Source organism: Dysidea avara, chromosome 5 (genome assembly GCF_963678975.1).
Source record: "Dysidea avara chromosome 5, odDysAvar1.4, whole genome shotgun sequence".
Lineage (NCBI taxonomy): Eukaryota > Metazoa > Porifera > Demospongiae > Dictyoceratida > Dysideidae > Dysidea > Dysidea avara.
Genome location: NC_089276.1, coordinates 6,085,272 through 6,103,019, shown reverse-complemented (window position 1 = coordinate 6,103,019; position 17,748 = coordinate 6,085,272). Strand labels below are relative to the sequence as shown.

At 38.8% G+C, this 17,748-nt stretch overlaps 1 protein-coding gene across 1 annotated transcript in view; it reads left to right on the top strand.

Annotated features, from left to right (window-relative positions):
* LOC136256576 (hemicentin-1-like) overlaps nucleotides 1–17,748 on the top strand; it is a 160,428-nt gene that overhangs the window by 104,659 nt on the left and 38,021 nt on the right. Inside the window, exons 2-4 of the mRNA XM_066049553.1 lie at nucleotides 10,592–10,939; nucleotides 16,814–17,209; nucleotides 17,264–17,560. Of these exons, the coding sequence (XP_065905625.1) occupies nucleotides 10,592–10,939; nucleotides 16,814–17,209; nucleotides 17,264–17,560 (1,041 nt within the window). The remainder of the gene's footprint in view (nucleotides 1–10,591; nucleotides 10,940–16,813; nucleotides 17,210–17,263; nucleotides 17,561–17,748) is intronic.

Genomic DNA, 17,748 nt, shown 5'->3' with positions numbered 1-17,748 from the left:
TGACCAGCTGAGTGAAAATCTGACTTGTTTGCAACTTCATTTTATGACTTTTTACTGTCTAGAGGGAAACCAATGGGCTGTTGTAGTTTCAGCCTTATTTGGTAAAAGCTCTTGGAGTTATACTGATAGACAACAAGAAGAGCAAAACAATAGGTTTGTACAGAGCTTATATCGAAATAAAATTACAGGTGTTTGTTTAATCTATCATAAGTCTCGAGTGCAATGGACTACAGAATTGGGACTTGTGTCATTCTGTTCACCATGAACTGTGGCGTTCATCAAGTTATAGTTGTAATGGTATCAAACAAGAAGACTGTTCAAGCTTAGAAATAGCAACAAAAAGTCACAACGTAAATAAACATACGTAACTCAAGTTTGCTTTATGTTATAGAAACAAAATAAAGACATTCTTTCTTTTCATGAAGAATCAAATCCATTGGTATAATTGGATTTTCCAATTTGTGTCTTCCTTCACTGTTTACTGAAGCAATTAAAACGTATGAAATTATTTATGTAGCACATGGTTTTGCCCTAATGTATTTCAATGGTATTTATCTCAAAAACAGAATTATGCAATCAAGTCGGGATTTTGCTCTGGTGGGTCACATATAAGCTATGCTCATTCATACCTCACCACTGCACTCACTCACTGGCTATTGCTTTAGAGATGCAAATCAGTGATCAAATCAGTTACAGATATGGTAGATAAACTCTCCGAGATCTGATATTGCTACCGTACTTAACATGGAAAGTATTTAAAAGCTTTCTTGTTCACTACAAATAAATAAAAGCTCCTATGCTATACCAAAGAACTGATTTGTGAGAAGCCACATGAGTGCACATGTAAGCATTGCTGTTATTATTAAGTGCAGTTTGCTGAAAACTGGTAGGTTGAAAACCTGAACGTGGAGTTTGGTTGCTGAGGCGAGGTACTTATCGGTGACCGAGACGCACATGCAACTGAGATCACTAATTATTGCCCGCCAAGGTGTCAAACCGAGAATTTATCAACCTACTTAAAAACTACACTGTGGGTGTCTAGCTTATTTAGAAAGTAGTCATTATCAGCACTAGAGAAGAAAGGCTGTCACTAAGGTAAGTTTGTGTTTTTAAGCTGGTCAGCTGAATTGGTGCTTGTTTTGTTTTGTTTCAGAAACTTTATATTTTAGCGGCTGCTATTTGGTGTCCAAGCCTTGCTCAGTAATGACAATCCCATATTATGGGAGTGTCTATTTTATGGGCCTACTTTATTCCACGGACTGGACTGGACTGGTGGACTGAGCTGGAAACAGCTTTAAACAATAATCCAGGCATTGTCCATCCCTGGAACACTGGAGACACTACTATCGAGCTATAACTGCTGGTACTGCTCTTCCTTACAAGTTAGATGACACTCTAATCAATTAGAATACACTTACGATACTCGTGTAGTCGCAGTGATAAAGCGTGACAGAGGCTATTGCTGTAGCGTACATGTTTTCCTTTGTTGCTTCAGTACTTAACACTAGCGTTGGGGTTGTAGTGATGAGCCAGATTATTTGCATAGTCCCAGCACCTGGCCCCGTGGTGCCACCTCGCTACCTGTTAAGAATAATTACTGGCTCATCTGTACAGCTGTAACACTAGTGCTAAAACAACACAGGAAAAAATCTACGCTACAAGAATAGCCTTTTTCATGCTGTATCACTGCTAGTACGGCATGTATCGTAAGTGTATTCTAATTAATTAGTGCATGCGCTAGTGTCTTGATTTGTAAGGAAGAGCCAGCAGCAGCAGTTGTAGCTCAATAGTGATGTCTCCAATGTTGCAAGAGATGGATAATTCCTGGATTATTGTTTAAAAGCTGTTTCCAGCTCAGTCCACGAGTCCATTCCAGTCCGTGGAATAAAGTAGGCCTATTTTATGGACTGCTGGTTCTAAACTCTGACTGTTTTATGGACTGGACTACTGGCTGACCAGAAATAACATGGTATATTGCTAATTAGAGTTTGATATTTTAATTGGTTATGCTATATAGAACCTGAGATATCACTGGTATTGTCTCCCTAGCTGTACCCAATAGGCATGGTGTAACCACTGCAGCAGTGGCTGTAGCAGGTTTTGTTGGTTGAAATATCAATATACTCTAATAGAACATTCAACATAAATACTCTAGTAGAACAGTCATCAAATAATTTAGCTGAAAATACTTAACTCTGAAAGCTGCATAGGAAGTTGTTGGCACAGATTTATCAAATCACGTTTTGTGGTTGGTGGTATTAATATTAATCTTTTGGCAGGTGGTCAGGTCATTTTATCACGTGATCCGGTGTCACGTGCTCCCCTCTCAGGGCAGGTCAGTGACAGGTGTGTATGTTTTCTAGCCTTTGTTGTAATTGATGTAGGATTTTTGGCCCCTGCAGCTAATCTGGACGAGAGTTCCATAGCCCATGCTGTGGAGAAGGATCTGACCACTCACCTCATTCCTTGTTTACTAGGAATAAGGGAATGTGTGATGGAATTCGTAGAACAGAGTTGGGAGTGGATGGGGCACTTTTACACATGGCGAGTTGAAGTTCGATCACATGAGCCAACAAATGGCACCTTCTGCATCACTTGCCTGTGGTTGCTGGTGGTATCAATATTAATCTTTTACAGGTGGTCAGGTCATTTCATCACATGATCCCCTCTTAGCACAGGTCAGTGACAGGCACTTAGCTGCTATTACGTTTCCGAGCCTTTCTATGGCCCCTGCAGCTAACTTGAGCCTATCTGGGTGAGAGTTTCATAGTCCGGTAGCAGGGGATCTTCAGAGGCTAGTTGGAATAATTTAACACCTTGCCAGAATTTTGATCATGGTTTTACCTATCACCCAGATGAGGTATTGTCACATTTGATAGGCGCTGTAAAGTGTTAGTAAGTGTGTCTGCTATTCATGGCTGATCTGGCCACCTCCTCCATGTAAACCATGCCAGCAGCACAGTTAAGAGCTGTGATTAGTTAATGCTTGTTGGTACTGGCCAGCATAAAAAGGAACATTAATTCAGTGATTTTATATCAGTGTCTGCCTTGGTCTGGTGAGCAGTTGGCTGTCAGACTTCCCAACTTCATTAATACTTAGCTACGTAACGCTACACAGTGATATGTCTACTACCATAGCCTTTGTTTGTGTCAAGTTTTATGGTCACAGTTTTGACTTAAGCTAAGACCATTATATGTGTTTCAACAGTGTGTTGTAGTTAGCATAAGTTGGCAATATCTGTAGCTGTATTACTTGTTAATGTATAGCTATATAACTTGTTAATCTATAGCTGTGTACAACCACAGTGTGCTGCTTGCAGAGTTGGGGTTGTTACCCTAAAATTGTATCCCATTACATATTACTTGTTATTTCTACACCTTGTAATGTACTACAGTTACATATTATTCACAGAAAAAAGTAACAAGTTACATATTACTTGATACTTTGAGGGCTGTAACTAGTAATATATTACATATTTTTATTCACTCTTGATATTACTAATCAGTCACAAACACATTCTTTGTTGTAGTGTCTTGGACTCAAAATCTCTCCCATACACTATCATTCTTTGTTCATGCCTGCAACTCTGTCTCCAATGCTATCTGGGTCCAAAATGCACCGATAATCACGAGGCTGACTACAATGTGTCTTAAAAAGAACTAATGCATTACATTTGTTACAATTTCCAGATGTAATATATTACTCACTACTTCATCATGTAACGTGTTACATTACTTGTTACTGCATAAGTAATAGTTAGACTTCAGACCACAGGGGTCTAAGTAATTAAGTAACTTGATGGCCCTGTGTTGCTACTACAGGGCCTGAGGGTTACTACTGAAATTACTTAGATCCCTGTGGTCTGAAGTCTAAGTTATTTAGACCCTTTATCTCGCCCTTTATGTAGTTGTACCTTAACATTGTTGACAGCTGCTTGTAACAGAGATGCATTGCCAACGCTACCAGTGCAGGTGCGCGTAATAAACATGAAAAGGGTCTAATATGAAAGGGTCTAAGTAAACATGAAAGGGGTCTAAGTAACTTAGACACCTCCAAAATCCACCAAATCCACCACAAAAGGGTCTAAATAATAGTTATATGGGAACAATGTGGAGTCTATGAAATTTATAAACCTGAAGGCCCGGGCTGTAGCGCATGAGCGAAGTGAGGGCGCTACTAAGGGCCTGAGGGTTTATAAATTTCATATACTCCACATTGTGCCCGTATAACTGCTTTAGACTCTATTTCACATTACACTCAGATTACTTACCTCATCCACGGCTGTTTCTGTTGTAGGCTCAGCAAAAGCGGCTGGTTTTCTTGCGATAATACTAGCGCTATGGCAACTATGCGTCCTCATGTGACAAAATAATTGTGCTCGTTAAATCACTGCACGTGAACAATGCATAGCGATTGGATAAACCTAGATTTTGAGCATATGTTATATTGCGCTTGAAGGCGTAGAGTATATTAGAAAACAAGGTGAGTATGTAGTAGTTGTAACATGGGCACGGGTGATTTGCCTGAAATATACACACGAGCACAAGGGTGCAGCCCGAGTGCGAGTGTGTATATTTCAGGCAAATCACAAGTGTCCATGTTACAACTAATATATTCCACTTGGGTGAATCACCTGCAAGTGTACATGGAATTACAGGAATGCTTTGCGAGTGTATTTATATGGGACCATGTGACTTTCGATTGTGGGTAATGTCGTAAGAGCAACGACAAAGCACTGCTGAGAGGCTGAACGTAAGTGTATCATCACGAGCATGCAGATCGCTTTGATTGTGGGTACGCAATTAAACACAGGAAGCCCAAATACGAGCTGAACAGCTCATAATGAAGCTTAAGTACACTATAAAGTACTTACTATACTAGCCATGAATAAACTAAAGCAGTGAATATGTTTACAGCGCTATAATGGCCTAGCCAATTAAGCGCCACGCCCAGTCACTACGTGTGTGTGACATTGCGCCAGGTGTCAAAACGGCAATGTAAAGATGATTCAACTACACTAAAGTACTTACTTTACTAGCCATGAATAAACTAAAGTAGTGAATACTATTAACACTAATGGCCAAATCAATTAAGCGCTATTAATATAAACTAACCTGTGAGCTTCTTCATTCAGTAAAACAATGAACTATCTTCTTCCCCAAGTCCATGATCTATGCCTTGGTTCACTTTACAAAAACTAAAACCCACTATCGATCCTGTGAAGTGTCGCTACATTAAAGGAGAGGAGATCGCACAGTTTCATCAAAGAAATAAAATGATTTCTTAGAATGCTTGGAATGCATTAATGACAATAGGAGGTATATAGTATATACAAGTTGTATCACTCCTAGGAGGGATATAACTTGTATGTACTACCTCCTATTCTCGTTACTGCATTCCTGAGCACTGCTAGCAGTGCTATTATACCACTTATACACTTTCTCTTCCCTTTGAAGTGAGGTGTAAAAGTGGTATATGTAATATTATTATATAACACATAACATTTGTATGTTACCTCCAACTCTGGCCATTTGTGGCTGTGATGCTGAGGAGCATTTGCCCCTAATATGTTTCAGTGGTTATATGGCCTGTTGGATAATAGCAGTGTAGTCATGTGTAGTGAAGTAATGACCTAACTGATGTGCCACTGCACTATGTCACCAGCCCATCGGCTGATTTTGGTACAGTTATAGTGATTAATATTGTCTCACCTGCTAGAGGTACAGTTGTGCACTCTTGGCACATCTGATGTGTTCCCATATCTAGACAGTTGCAATCTGAAGTGTGTGCGTTACTAATCTGATACTGCTAACCATTGCACGCCGATGTCTCTATTCATGGTGTAGACATGTGTGTTGAACATGTCTGATGTGTGATTTCAATATGTCAGTGACAAAGCTGGCATGGTTGCCAACACAAAGATTTAGATAAAGTGCTAGTTGCCTGAAGTTGTGCTACCCGACTTACTCGATTGCTTTGCTCAGTGGTCACCATAGCTGCGGCAGTGTGTTGTACATCTTGTAAGTAATGCTGGCATATGCTATTGATATTGTTGGCATGTGACTGCATTGTGCTACAAGTACCTTTTCTTGATTGCTAATGGCTCTAGTTAAGGTGTTCCCAGAAACTGAGCTGCAGTAGTAGCTGTTCTCTTAATTATGTGCTATCGATTTAGCTGATATATGTATACTGTGCTACTGACATTGGTGCTCTACTGCAAATAATGCAGTCAGGTGCTAATGATCAAGATGATGCCTGACTCTACTGTGCTGATCATTTAGGTGTCACATCTACTACAGTCAAATGCTCTCAGTGTAGCTGAGGTATGCTTGAACTGCGGCCACAGCTGCTGTGAGTAATGCCATTTAGTGATAATGATTAGCTGATGTGTAACTGTACAATGCTACCAATGTAGCTGTCATGTCGTTCAGTCACTAATATGCCAATGTAATCAACTGTGTTCTCTATGTAACTGTTACGTTTACTGCAATTGATACATAGCTGATGTGCAACTGTAATGAACTGTGCTGCCACTGTATAGCCATCAAATATACTGCAAATGATACAGTCAGGTACTTTTGATATAGCTGATGTAGAGCCGTAGCAAGGTGAGAAATGGACAGGCTTTTATAATTTGTGTGGTTGTAGAGAAAGAAGACTGCCTTAGAGCACACGATTGGATATGCTGAGTATATTATTAGGGGTTTGGAGCATGCCTCTCTAAATTTTTAGCAATTTAGTTCTTTGGAATTGAGTTAGGAAAGTAATTTATGCCCACCCCTATAATATTACTGAATAACTGATACTGATAAAGAGGTCACCAAATAAAAGCTTAGCTCTCTTCACATGAGAAGAGAGGAGAGTACAGAGTATGTTTGAAGGGACATCAAGTGTTGATAGCTCAACTTACTCAGCTGAAGTTTGCGTGCTGCTGATGCATTTGTGTTACCACCATAGCTCATGTTTACGTACTACTGCTCATGTTTGTGTGCTATCAATGTAGTTCGTGTTTGCATGTTACTGATGTATTGTGTGCTACTGACCTAGTTCTTTGTTGTGTGTTACCGACATAGCTCATGTTTGTGTGCTACTGACGTAGCTCACATTAAGTGCAACCAATGTAGCTCATGTTTGAGTGATAGGTCATTTTGAGTGCTACCGAAGTAGCTCATTTTGTGTGCTACCGACATAGTTCACGTTAAGTGCAACCAATAAGTAGTCATATTAAGTGCTACCAACATAGCTCATGTTTGAGTGCTACCAGTAACAGAAGCTGTAGTAACTGAAGCTGCAGTGGCAGTCAGTAGCAACATCAAAGATGGAGGCATATGGGATAAATGCCTTCCCTTCACTTACCACTTTCAAGGTGCAGGACACTATGTACACTTGATACCATACATGTAGAGAGAGGCACAGTCGTCCATCACTGTGGTGTGAAGGCATTGCTCATAGTGGCTAGCAGTGCTGGATAGTGTGTGCGTGTGTGTGCAATTGTTGATGGCTGACGTTGACAATTTTAGTATTCAGGGTGTAGTCATTGAAATTGAATCACTAAATAGTGTCAAGGTGGTTGGATCACTGAACATGCTGAATAAGTGACAGATCAAGACACACGGTAGTGTTGTGCAGCCAAGCAAGCCAATGCACCACACCATGAGTATGAAAGAAAACAGCTTTTTCACGCATGCATAGCTCCATGGCCCCTTCTCAAAAGCACACCATTTTTGCATTATAGCTGTCTGCCAGGTAGGGTATGCCACACAGCAAATTTTATTAAATTCACAACAGCTATTTTTCGAGATATGGGTGTTCAAAGTTTCATTTCAATTTCTTTGTTTTTTTCTTCTTATGCCGTACAGGGGCTACAGGAGCTTCAATTTCTTTTTGCACACTTTGCAAAAATCGCTATAAAATGCAAATGTGTAACTTGATTGTCGCACAAATGAAGAGCGTGTAACGGTGGATTCATGTTCCAAGTTTGTTGTGAATCTGAGGAGTATCCAAGGAGTTATGAAGTTTATTCACGTAAGAAAAAAGATCAAACTTCTATCACGGCTACAGGGTAATCCGAGTATAGGAATAACTTGAAAATTGTTGTGTAGATAGGCTGATCATCATAGCAGTGCCTTTTGATAGTTTGAATAGCGATAGAGTTACAGCGACAAAGTTATAAAGCAAAAACCAAACAAATGTAATCGCAGGATCGAGATACTCTAATAGAGCAGTCACCACGGGCTAAAAAAGGTGTACAAAAAATGTCAAAAAAACCTTACCAGAGTTCAAACCAGGACCTCCATACCCAACACCTGTATCCTTAACCACTGAACCACTGCTACCTTGGCTGATCACCTCACTTAATTTCTGCTTTACAAATGAAATTTCTAGCTGAAATCTGCTTATAATCAAACATTTGTAATTTCATAGATCTACCAAAGAAGTACTAGATTGTTCTAGAACATTCTATGTATGTTCTATTAGAAGTCGTCAAAAAATGGGCACTCTATTAGTTATTACAATGATTAATATTGGAATTAAATTATGCAATGAAATACATTTATAAGTCTGTCTTCAATAATGATTATTCTGCATAGAAAAGGAGAAGAAATGTTAGCAAAAACAAATCAGCCATAGGCTGGTTTTGGGGCCTTATATAGTAAAAAAAGAAGTGAAATCCGCAAGAACAGCCATGCTGTGAAAAAATGGTGTAGCCTTAAAAGCCTGGGTGAAAAAAAATTGTGAAATCAAAGGTGGTGGCCAAGAAATGGCTGCAATGATGTTAATGCTAAAAATTTTTAATAATGGCTGTGTGCATTGTTAAAATTTATTAGCATTAACATCATTGCAGCCATTTCTTGGCTGGCACCTTTGATTTCACAACTTTTTTCACCCAGGATTTTTAAGGCCATACCATTTTTCCACAGCTTTGCTGTTTTTGTGTAAGAACTGCAGAGGTAGGCCACTTTCTCATGGCATGCAGTGGGTTGTGCATGCATTCTTAGCACAGGTTGGACTAGTTTGCTTATACCCAGTGACTGATTTAGGGGGGTTTCAAGGTTTCCATGGATACCCCCTTTGAAAAATAATTACACAACAGTTGAGTATTTTAATTAATTATTGGGGCGTGCACCTATAATAAGCGATGTGCATGCTCTGCACTCCAAAATTTATTTTACACACAAATTGTTGCCGATTGCAATCTCAGAGCATCTAAATTTCAAAACTTTCCTGGGGGACATGCCCCCAGACCTAGCACTTGCATGCTTTGCATGCATGGTGAGTGCATGTCAGAGTATATGTCCACCTTCTGAACTGGAAAACCCCTTTATAAATTCCCAGATCCACCAATGATACCTGCCACATGTCAGCATTTTGAACGATAGAATAGTCAGACTAATCTGAAGCCAAAATCTTCTTTCTAGCACAAATTTATGAGTAAACAGATAACTTATTGTGCACTTAAAGTGGTTGCACCTCATGAATAGCTTTGATATACTAAAGAATCTGATTGGGTGTTATGTTTGCAACTGATTTAAAAATTTCCCATCACACCAATAATGCAATTTGTAAAGCATCAAAAATGATTGGAATTATTTATTGCACATTTCATGTGCTCATCCCGCACACTTTACGTTTTTTTGTGGGGACATATCCAGGATTTTTCCAAAGCACTTTCCAGATTTGGTATAATGAGATATAGGTGCAAGGGTCTGGGACATGGTCATCAACTGCTGCCTCCTGTTTCACTGCTGCAGGAGTGTATCCAGGATTTTTCCAAAGCTATTTGTTTTGCTCATTTCAAGTCACAAATGTCAATTATGGTTTTTTGACTGGTCAGATATTGTATTGTGACCCAAATATAGCTACGTATCAATTGAAATTAAAAATTAACTTAAAGATCTAGCTGCTAACTTATTCAAGTTAGTCTTGTATTTATATTATTCTCTTAAAAATTGCATTCTCTAATGAATGTTCTATTAAAATTGTTGCTCTATTAGAATACATCTGACTGCTCTATTAGAGTATCTTGATCTATCTGGCAATAACATTTTAAGAACTTCTGACATTCCATGTACCTACCACTTTTGTTGTAGATGCTCTAATTGTTATAACATAGGAATAGCTAGTAACTTATCAGTAATGTAAGTTAGTTAATTCTTAGTATTATTTTATAGTTTTATAATTAAGTAATTTCTTTTTGGCTGCTAGTTAAGGCTTATTGACCTGCATAAGTAAAGCAACTACTCTTCTATTTTGGAACTGGAAACCAATCAAGATATTTTCTAAAACTAAAATTAATGTTAATGTTCAATACAGAGTACATAGGAAAATTGTAACTCTTCTATAACTTTAGTAACTAACTCTTGGTACTAATTGCTATTAGTAGCCAGGAGTTTGCATTGTTACAGATTGTATTGGCAAATATAATTGCGGAAAATGATGGAGACAAACAAACTGTAATCCATGCATATATTTCTACACATCTGTGCTGTATGATATGTTCTACACTATGTTCTTCTACACTATGTTCTACACTATGTTCTTAACTTTGGTGTGAATGTTTATATGTTCTACTTACGTCTTTGCTTGTAGGTGTTGATGGTCAGACATATACAGTCACCATAGTCAGTAATCCAGCTGGTACACCAGTTAGTGGATCTACTAACACATTTGACTATCCCATATTGAGTAATGTCACTCTGACATGTATGGTGACATCAAGTGATGGGTCAACATTTACAGTGACCAACTACCAGTGGGGCACTACTGGATGTTTTACTAACAATGCTCATAATACTCCAACATGTTTTCCTACTGGTCAGACAACACAAAATGTAACTGGTAATAATCTACTTGCAGAGGATGCTGGTATCATCACTTGTACTGTAACCATTGGTGGTGTTGACTATACCAGTGGACCATTAACACTTCGTATATCAGGTATGCATGTAGTGGATGTCATAAATTTTTTGGTAGTTGTAAGTACTTGTATGCATCTGTTTAACTGGCAGTTATATCAAACAGCACAGTAGTTCTGTTTAAGTAGGAATCCCCCTCCCCCAAATGATGCACACCGCCTAAAATGCTGCCTTAAAAATCACCCTAGAGACATCTTATGCGATGAAAATCACCTTTACAGAACAATGTTACATCAAATACAACATCAAAAACAAGAAAACACTAATAGGTGGCCGGATATAAATTCTTTTTTAAATCGCTAAAACTCAGATTTTTAGTCTCACTATCTGCCTGCCTGCCTGCCTGCCTGCCTGCCTGCCTGCCTGCCTGCCTGCCTGCCTGCCTGCCTGCCTGCCTGCCTGCCTGCCTGCCTGCCTGCCTGCCTGCCTGCCTGCCTGCCTGCCTGCCTGCCTGCCTGCCTGCCTGCCTGCCTGCCTGCCTGCCTGCCTGCCTGCCTGCCTGCCTGCCTGCCTGCCTGCCTGCCTGCCTGCCTGCCTGCCTGCCTGCCTGCCTGCCTTGCCTACCTGCCTGACCACATTCACAAGGCTGGAGGCCAAATGAAGCAGCGCACAACCACCATTTTATGCCTTGATAACAAACTCACCAGTGGCTTGTGCCTTTTAGGTTCCAATGAGTGTGTGCCTTTTTGCACCTTGTCTTTCCTTTTGTCTTTAATCATGCTGGTCTTCGTCTTTCTTCATGCAATGAAGCCATATTGAGACATAAATTTATCCTACCAGCGCTTCCCTTGAGCAGCATATTTAGACACTGCAAACGTATTTAAAGTGCTTATGCTCAGTAGATACTAGTAACTTTACTATTGGATCGAGGCTGACTGGAGATACTCTAATACAGCAGTCGCCCTAATAGAATTGTCATACATGTATAGCTGTATGCTATAACAAAAGACCAATCCAACTAGTATATTAAACATGAAGTAGAAACAAGAGATGAATGACAGTATTACAGCGTAGCTTGGTGGAAAAATCTCTACTTTGGCATTTAACAAAATCAATCATGAACCACGATAGTGGGTTCATAATAGGGATCGCAGAAGAATTTTTGAAAATCTTAATAGAGCAGTCACCTAAAACCAGCCTTAGAAAGCAGACTCGAGCATAAAACAACACTCAGATGGCTTATTATCAAACACTGAACTCAGACAAATGGTGATATAGCAGTAAAAATGGTTTAGACGAAATTTAGAAACATTCAAAAATTGCGAATTTTGCGCGAATTATTCATATTATTATTCATAATATTATTACTAGGACCGCGTCACATACAACCAAGTACATACACCAACGTGACAGCCCCCTGGTGAGGCTATTAGGTGGTGAAGGCACAATCCCCAAATCATCTCAATGCGTCACAGTAGTTACAGATACAACACAATAGTGGCATCATAACTAAAGGCCACCAGTAGCTAAGTGCCAGTACATCATTGGTGTGGTAATGGCACAGTGATGTGTACACAGTATATGTATACAAAACATACAGGAGAGAACTATACATTATTGCAGTATTGTATGCAGCAATACATTATAGGCAACATCACCAGATAAAAATTATTAGCCAATATACAGCACAGCATATCCAACATCAACTATAGCTACATAGGGTTCATCAGTGGTGTAGCAATGGCACAGTGATGGGTGACACACTATAATTATGCATACACAACTTACAGTAGATAGCTACAGAATACTTTAGGAGTATGCAAGCCAGATGAACCAGATAAAGGAAGACAGCCAAGCCAGCCAGAACCTAGTAGCTACGCCAGGTGAAGGCAAAAAGATTAAGCATGTATTGAATTGCCTGACACAAACACAAAGGAAGTTTGCCATGCCAGCTGCACAAGACAAAATTGTTTACTTGTATTTTATATGTAACTGTATTGTAAAGAGCGTGGAATATGTTTTAATGTTTTCTTGTATTATTTATTTATGTGAATGAATCCACTGGCAGCTGGCATGGAGACTTGAGATGTTACAAACATAAAAACCTAGTTGTTATCTTCTTGTTTACACGTAAAGTGGCCTCTGGCTCTCCTGCATGGGCATCACTAATCTTCTCCTTTGTGCAATCTGTAAATAATTAAGCAAGAGTGTGGTACTGGGCGTTATATAGAATACATGTATGGTCAAGTCATCAGCACGAACAGGAGCGACGATTATACGTTTGTCCCTTCATTCACAGGCGAATCTATCCCCGGTTAGTTCATGTCTCTACTAGGCCTTGTAGTTTTCGAGCACATTAATTATTTATTTATTATTTATGACGTAATTTTAACCACGTTTCGTATTATTCTTAGTACTTGGTTGTACAACTAGGTCCTGGGAAAATACAACTAAGTACAATCACCAACAGGGCAACCTACTAATGGGGCATGTACAAACATTGCATGGCCAACACAGTGTGTGTAGATCATGTAGAAAAGATGCACAGGAAATGATACATATGCATACGTACACAATCAAGGGAGTTTAACTGGCATCAGAAAACCACAATACTAAAACACAACTGACACAAAAACCAAGCTAAGTTAGCTATATTGAAAGGTTATATTGTAGGTGTGACGTGTCTCTGAAAATGACTCAGCAGTGAAGTGAGGCTATGCAGAACAAGGGACATGGTGATGGCTTAATTAGCAAATGATCCCAATCAAGCCAATATGGCACAACAGACTATTGTAACTAGAGGCCACTGGTGATGTGCCAGTATATCAGCGGTGTGGCATTGGCACTAGTTGGCACAGTGATCAGTCTATAATATTATGTATACAGCCATGCACAACATACAGGAGATAGTTACACATTGTTGTATATGCAGCAATGCATCTTCTTGTTTATTACTGTACAGACTCACAGTAGCGTAGTAAGCCAGGTGGAAAATAATTCCAGCCGCTAGCAAGCCAGATGAAGGATGAAGATGTATAATACAACTACAAGTATTACATTACTCATTACCTTGTTGTTCACGAGTTGTTTACTGGAGCGCATATCCTGCATACAAAATAAACAGTTACAAACAATTAAACTTACTTTAATGTTGTTGTTTACGTGTAAAGTGGCCTCTGGCTCTCCTGCTATTACTCCGTGGATGTTTAATAATCTTCTCCTTCATGCAATCTGTAATTAAGCAAGGGTGTGGTGCTGGACGTTATATAGAATTATACATACGGTAAAGTCATCAGCACAAACAGGTGTACTTATTATACGGTTGTGCCTTCATTCACAGGCGAATCTATCCCCGCTTAGTTCATGTCTCTAGGCCTTGTAGTTTTCTCAAACATTATTTATTATTTATTTATTTATTTATTCATTCATTCATTATTATTTATTACGTAATTTTAACCACATTTTGTATTATTCTTAGTACTTGGTTGTATAATTATTATTCTTATTATTTTGTTTCACTCGTGTACAGCCCAAGGCTTCCATTTTTTTGCAATAAAAACTACACAGCCTTACTCACCGAGTCCTTCTGTGTGTCCATGACCCATTAATTAACCCGTACTCCACAGATCTCTAACCGGCCTCTACCTCGATAAATTTCTAAGTTCTTCTTTGCCATTGCCTACTGTTCCGTGTACGGTAGAAGCCATAGAAGAACAAAATTACGGGATCTTGTGTGCTCAGGGATGCGTATTGTTCGACTATAGTCTTTATAACGTTAATAGATGGTAGATTGAAGTTGTGCAGCACTCTTTTACCTTACAAGATCGCCATAATAGGATCTCTAGTGAGCTCCCTGTCTTTGCTACAAGAAGCCGTTCGAGCATGTGTGTAAAGCATCCAGTTTATTCTTCCTAGCCATCACAGTGAGTGCTTTGTTTGTCCATTATAGGTGGAAGATAAATGGTAGCACTGATATTATGGCTGCTTTTCACACTCAAGAAAGGTTGGGTGGGGTGTTTATTACAACCCTACCATTTAAAAATATTTTGTGGTCTAACCACATATCATCAACAACCCTCCCATATGGTATCCATGTCATAAACAACTTACAGAGTGTGAAGCCTGACAGTCTTATATGGGAGGATTGTGTGCTACTGTATACTTATTCTAGCACATTCTCCGATCAGCTAGTGACATTGACAATTGCAAACATTTAGCTATGACGACATGCTAACCAGACTTTGCTGACTATACCTATGGTGTTCCACTTTGTGACACACTGTTGCTAGCAGGCTACACCTAGGCTTTCCAGGGCTAGAGCCCAGTCTAAGTCCTGGCAATTGGAACTCAATATGCCAGTTTAAAGTACTCCTGCATGCATGGGTAATGACTGCCAAATCCCTGGTAATCATGTAAGACTGGTTACCCCACTGGCCACTAGTAGTGACATTGTGATTTGTACATACAGACACTGCCATAGGAAGACTTTTCGGCCAAGCCTAGCCATCTCCTATTTAGCTTGATTAATACCAACTCACAATGTTGCTGCTGTATTCAGCCCTGTTCATACATGCATTTATACAAAGGTGTTGTAAAGCGTCATCGCTATAATAATAGCACTACAGCTACAATGTATAGCTATCTCTTCACTACCTATTCTGCTAGACAACTCTACACCTATAATGCACGTGCTTGATGTATGCATCGTTATATTACGTGAATAATTTATCTTCTTTTTTGAAAAAAAATTGGACTTTACAGGAATTATAACACTAACAGTTACCATTCTTATAACTTGTATCAGAGTTTCATTCTTGTACACCTAAGACATCTTGTTATTCTTCAAGTCTCCTGTGCTGTCATCAACACTGTCTCCTGTATGATAGGTGCACAATCAGTAATTCTTCTGATAGGAAGGTAGCTCATATAGCAGTGTGTTTTCAGCAATGGCACAAAGTGTGACGATGACACTGAGTATAGACTAGGAATTAATGTATCCTGCCTTATATTTTATGTGTGTACAAATCAGGATGAAAATACAGTCTTATCATAGATTACAAAATTAATATTGCATTAACATATCTAATGAGTTAGCCTTTTAAACCAAGGAATCTCTGTTAGCTTACTACACTAATGTGTCAATTAACTTATAATCCGTAAATGGATTTGGAATAAAGTACACAAACTAGACATATTAAAAATTTTGCTGGGATGGTAATGTAAACCACAAATCCCTATTTTGACTCTCTATAAATACAAAAGTAATATTGCATTAAGATATCTAGTTATTGAGTAACCTTTTAAACTGAGGAATCTCTGTTAGCTTACTTATACACTAATGTGCCGATTAACTCATAATCCATAAATGGATTTGGAAAAAAGTACACAAACTAGACATATTAAAAATTTAAAATAAGAAATAGGGATCACTGAAAAAAGCCACGAAACAAGAAGGGATCGGTGGGGTGGTAATGTAAACCACAAATCCCTCTTTATACTCAAATGGAGCATTTATAGAGTCAAAATAGGGATTTGTGGTTTACATTACCATCCCAGCGATCCCTTCTTGTTTCATGACTTTTTTCAGCGATCCCTATTTCTTATTTTAAAATTTTAATATGTCTAGTGTTATAACATACCAATGTAGGGATTTTCCCACCAAGCTATGCTGTAATATCATCATTTATCTCTTGTTTCACTACATTTTATTGCATAGATCCCTACTTCATTATTAAATTAATACATTATCAAAAAATACATGTCATAAGGAGGACAATATATGTGGAAAGTTTCATGGTTTTATGAAAAAACACACAATTTTGCTAAATTTTGGGGTCTACATTGCTATACTAACAAGGAACAGGTATTCACAAAAGTAAGTGTCGCATGTTGATAGTTGATGGGACATAGCAGATTATATTGCATTTCATCATTGTAATTGATACCAATATATTAGGTATTGCAATGACTGGAGCATCTGATATTAGTGCAGATTTAGTTAGTAGTAATCAAATTACTGACTACTCATATATTCCTCATGACATTGCACTTGATCCTTTTTTGGCAATTTTACGTTGTGCTACTGGAGTAGGACCTTCTGGTAGTGACAGAAATACTGAACTGGGTGGATGGTTCTTTAATAGCAATCAGTTATATGTGCCTGATGAAGACCTTTGTGATGATCGTGTATTTGAAGTACGTGGAGCAAATGGTAGGAGATATCCAGGAGTAATCAACTTATATCGGTGTGGAACATTCACTACTACTGAAGAAGGTGTTTACTCATGTATCATGATGAACAGTTCAATGGTGCAACAGACCATGAGGGTGGGTGTGTACTTTAGTGGAAGAAGTGAGTCACTTGATAATATGTATCCCATCACCTCATTGTTATCTCTCTACACAGCTGCTCCAATGATAGACCCTTCATCATCCTCTACTGTAACAGTTGTTGTTGGTTCTCCCCTCACATTGTCCTGTACCTCACGAGGTTCTCCCCCAGACACATTCACATGGAGGAAGGATGGCACTCCAATATCACCATCTCCTAGTGTTACTACAGTGTCTCATAATGATAGTATGGCAGTATTCCAATCTGACTATACCATTAATAGTGTTACTACAAGTGATAGTGGAACATATACATGTACTGTGACTAATCCTATTGGAAGTGATAGTGAGACCATCACTGTTACTGTTGTTGGTAAGTTTGCAAGCATATACATACATACGTATATTCATGAGTTCGTATGCACCACAAAATGCTTATGGGACCTTGGTAGATGCATACTCATTTTCAGCATGTTCTCTAGAACACTTGTAGGATGGAATAAATAAAACTCGTGTACTTTGAGAGTGACACACCATGTGTGTTACATAGATTTAGGACAT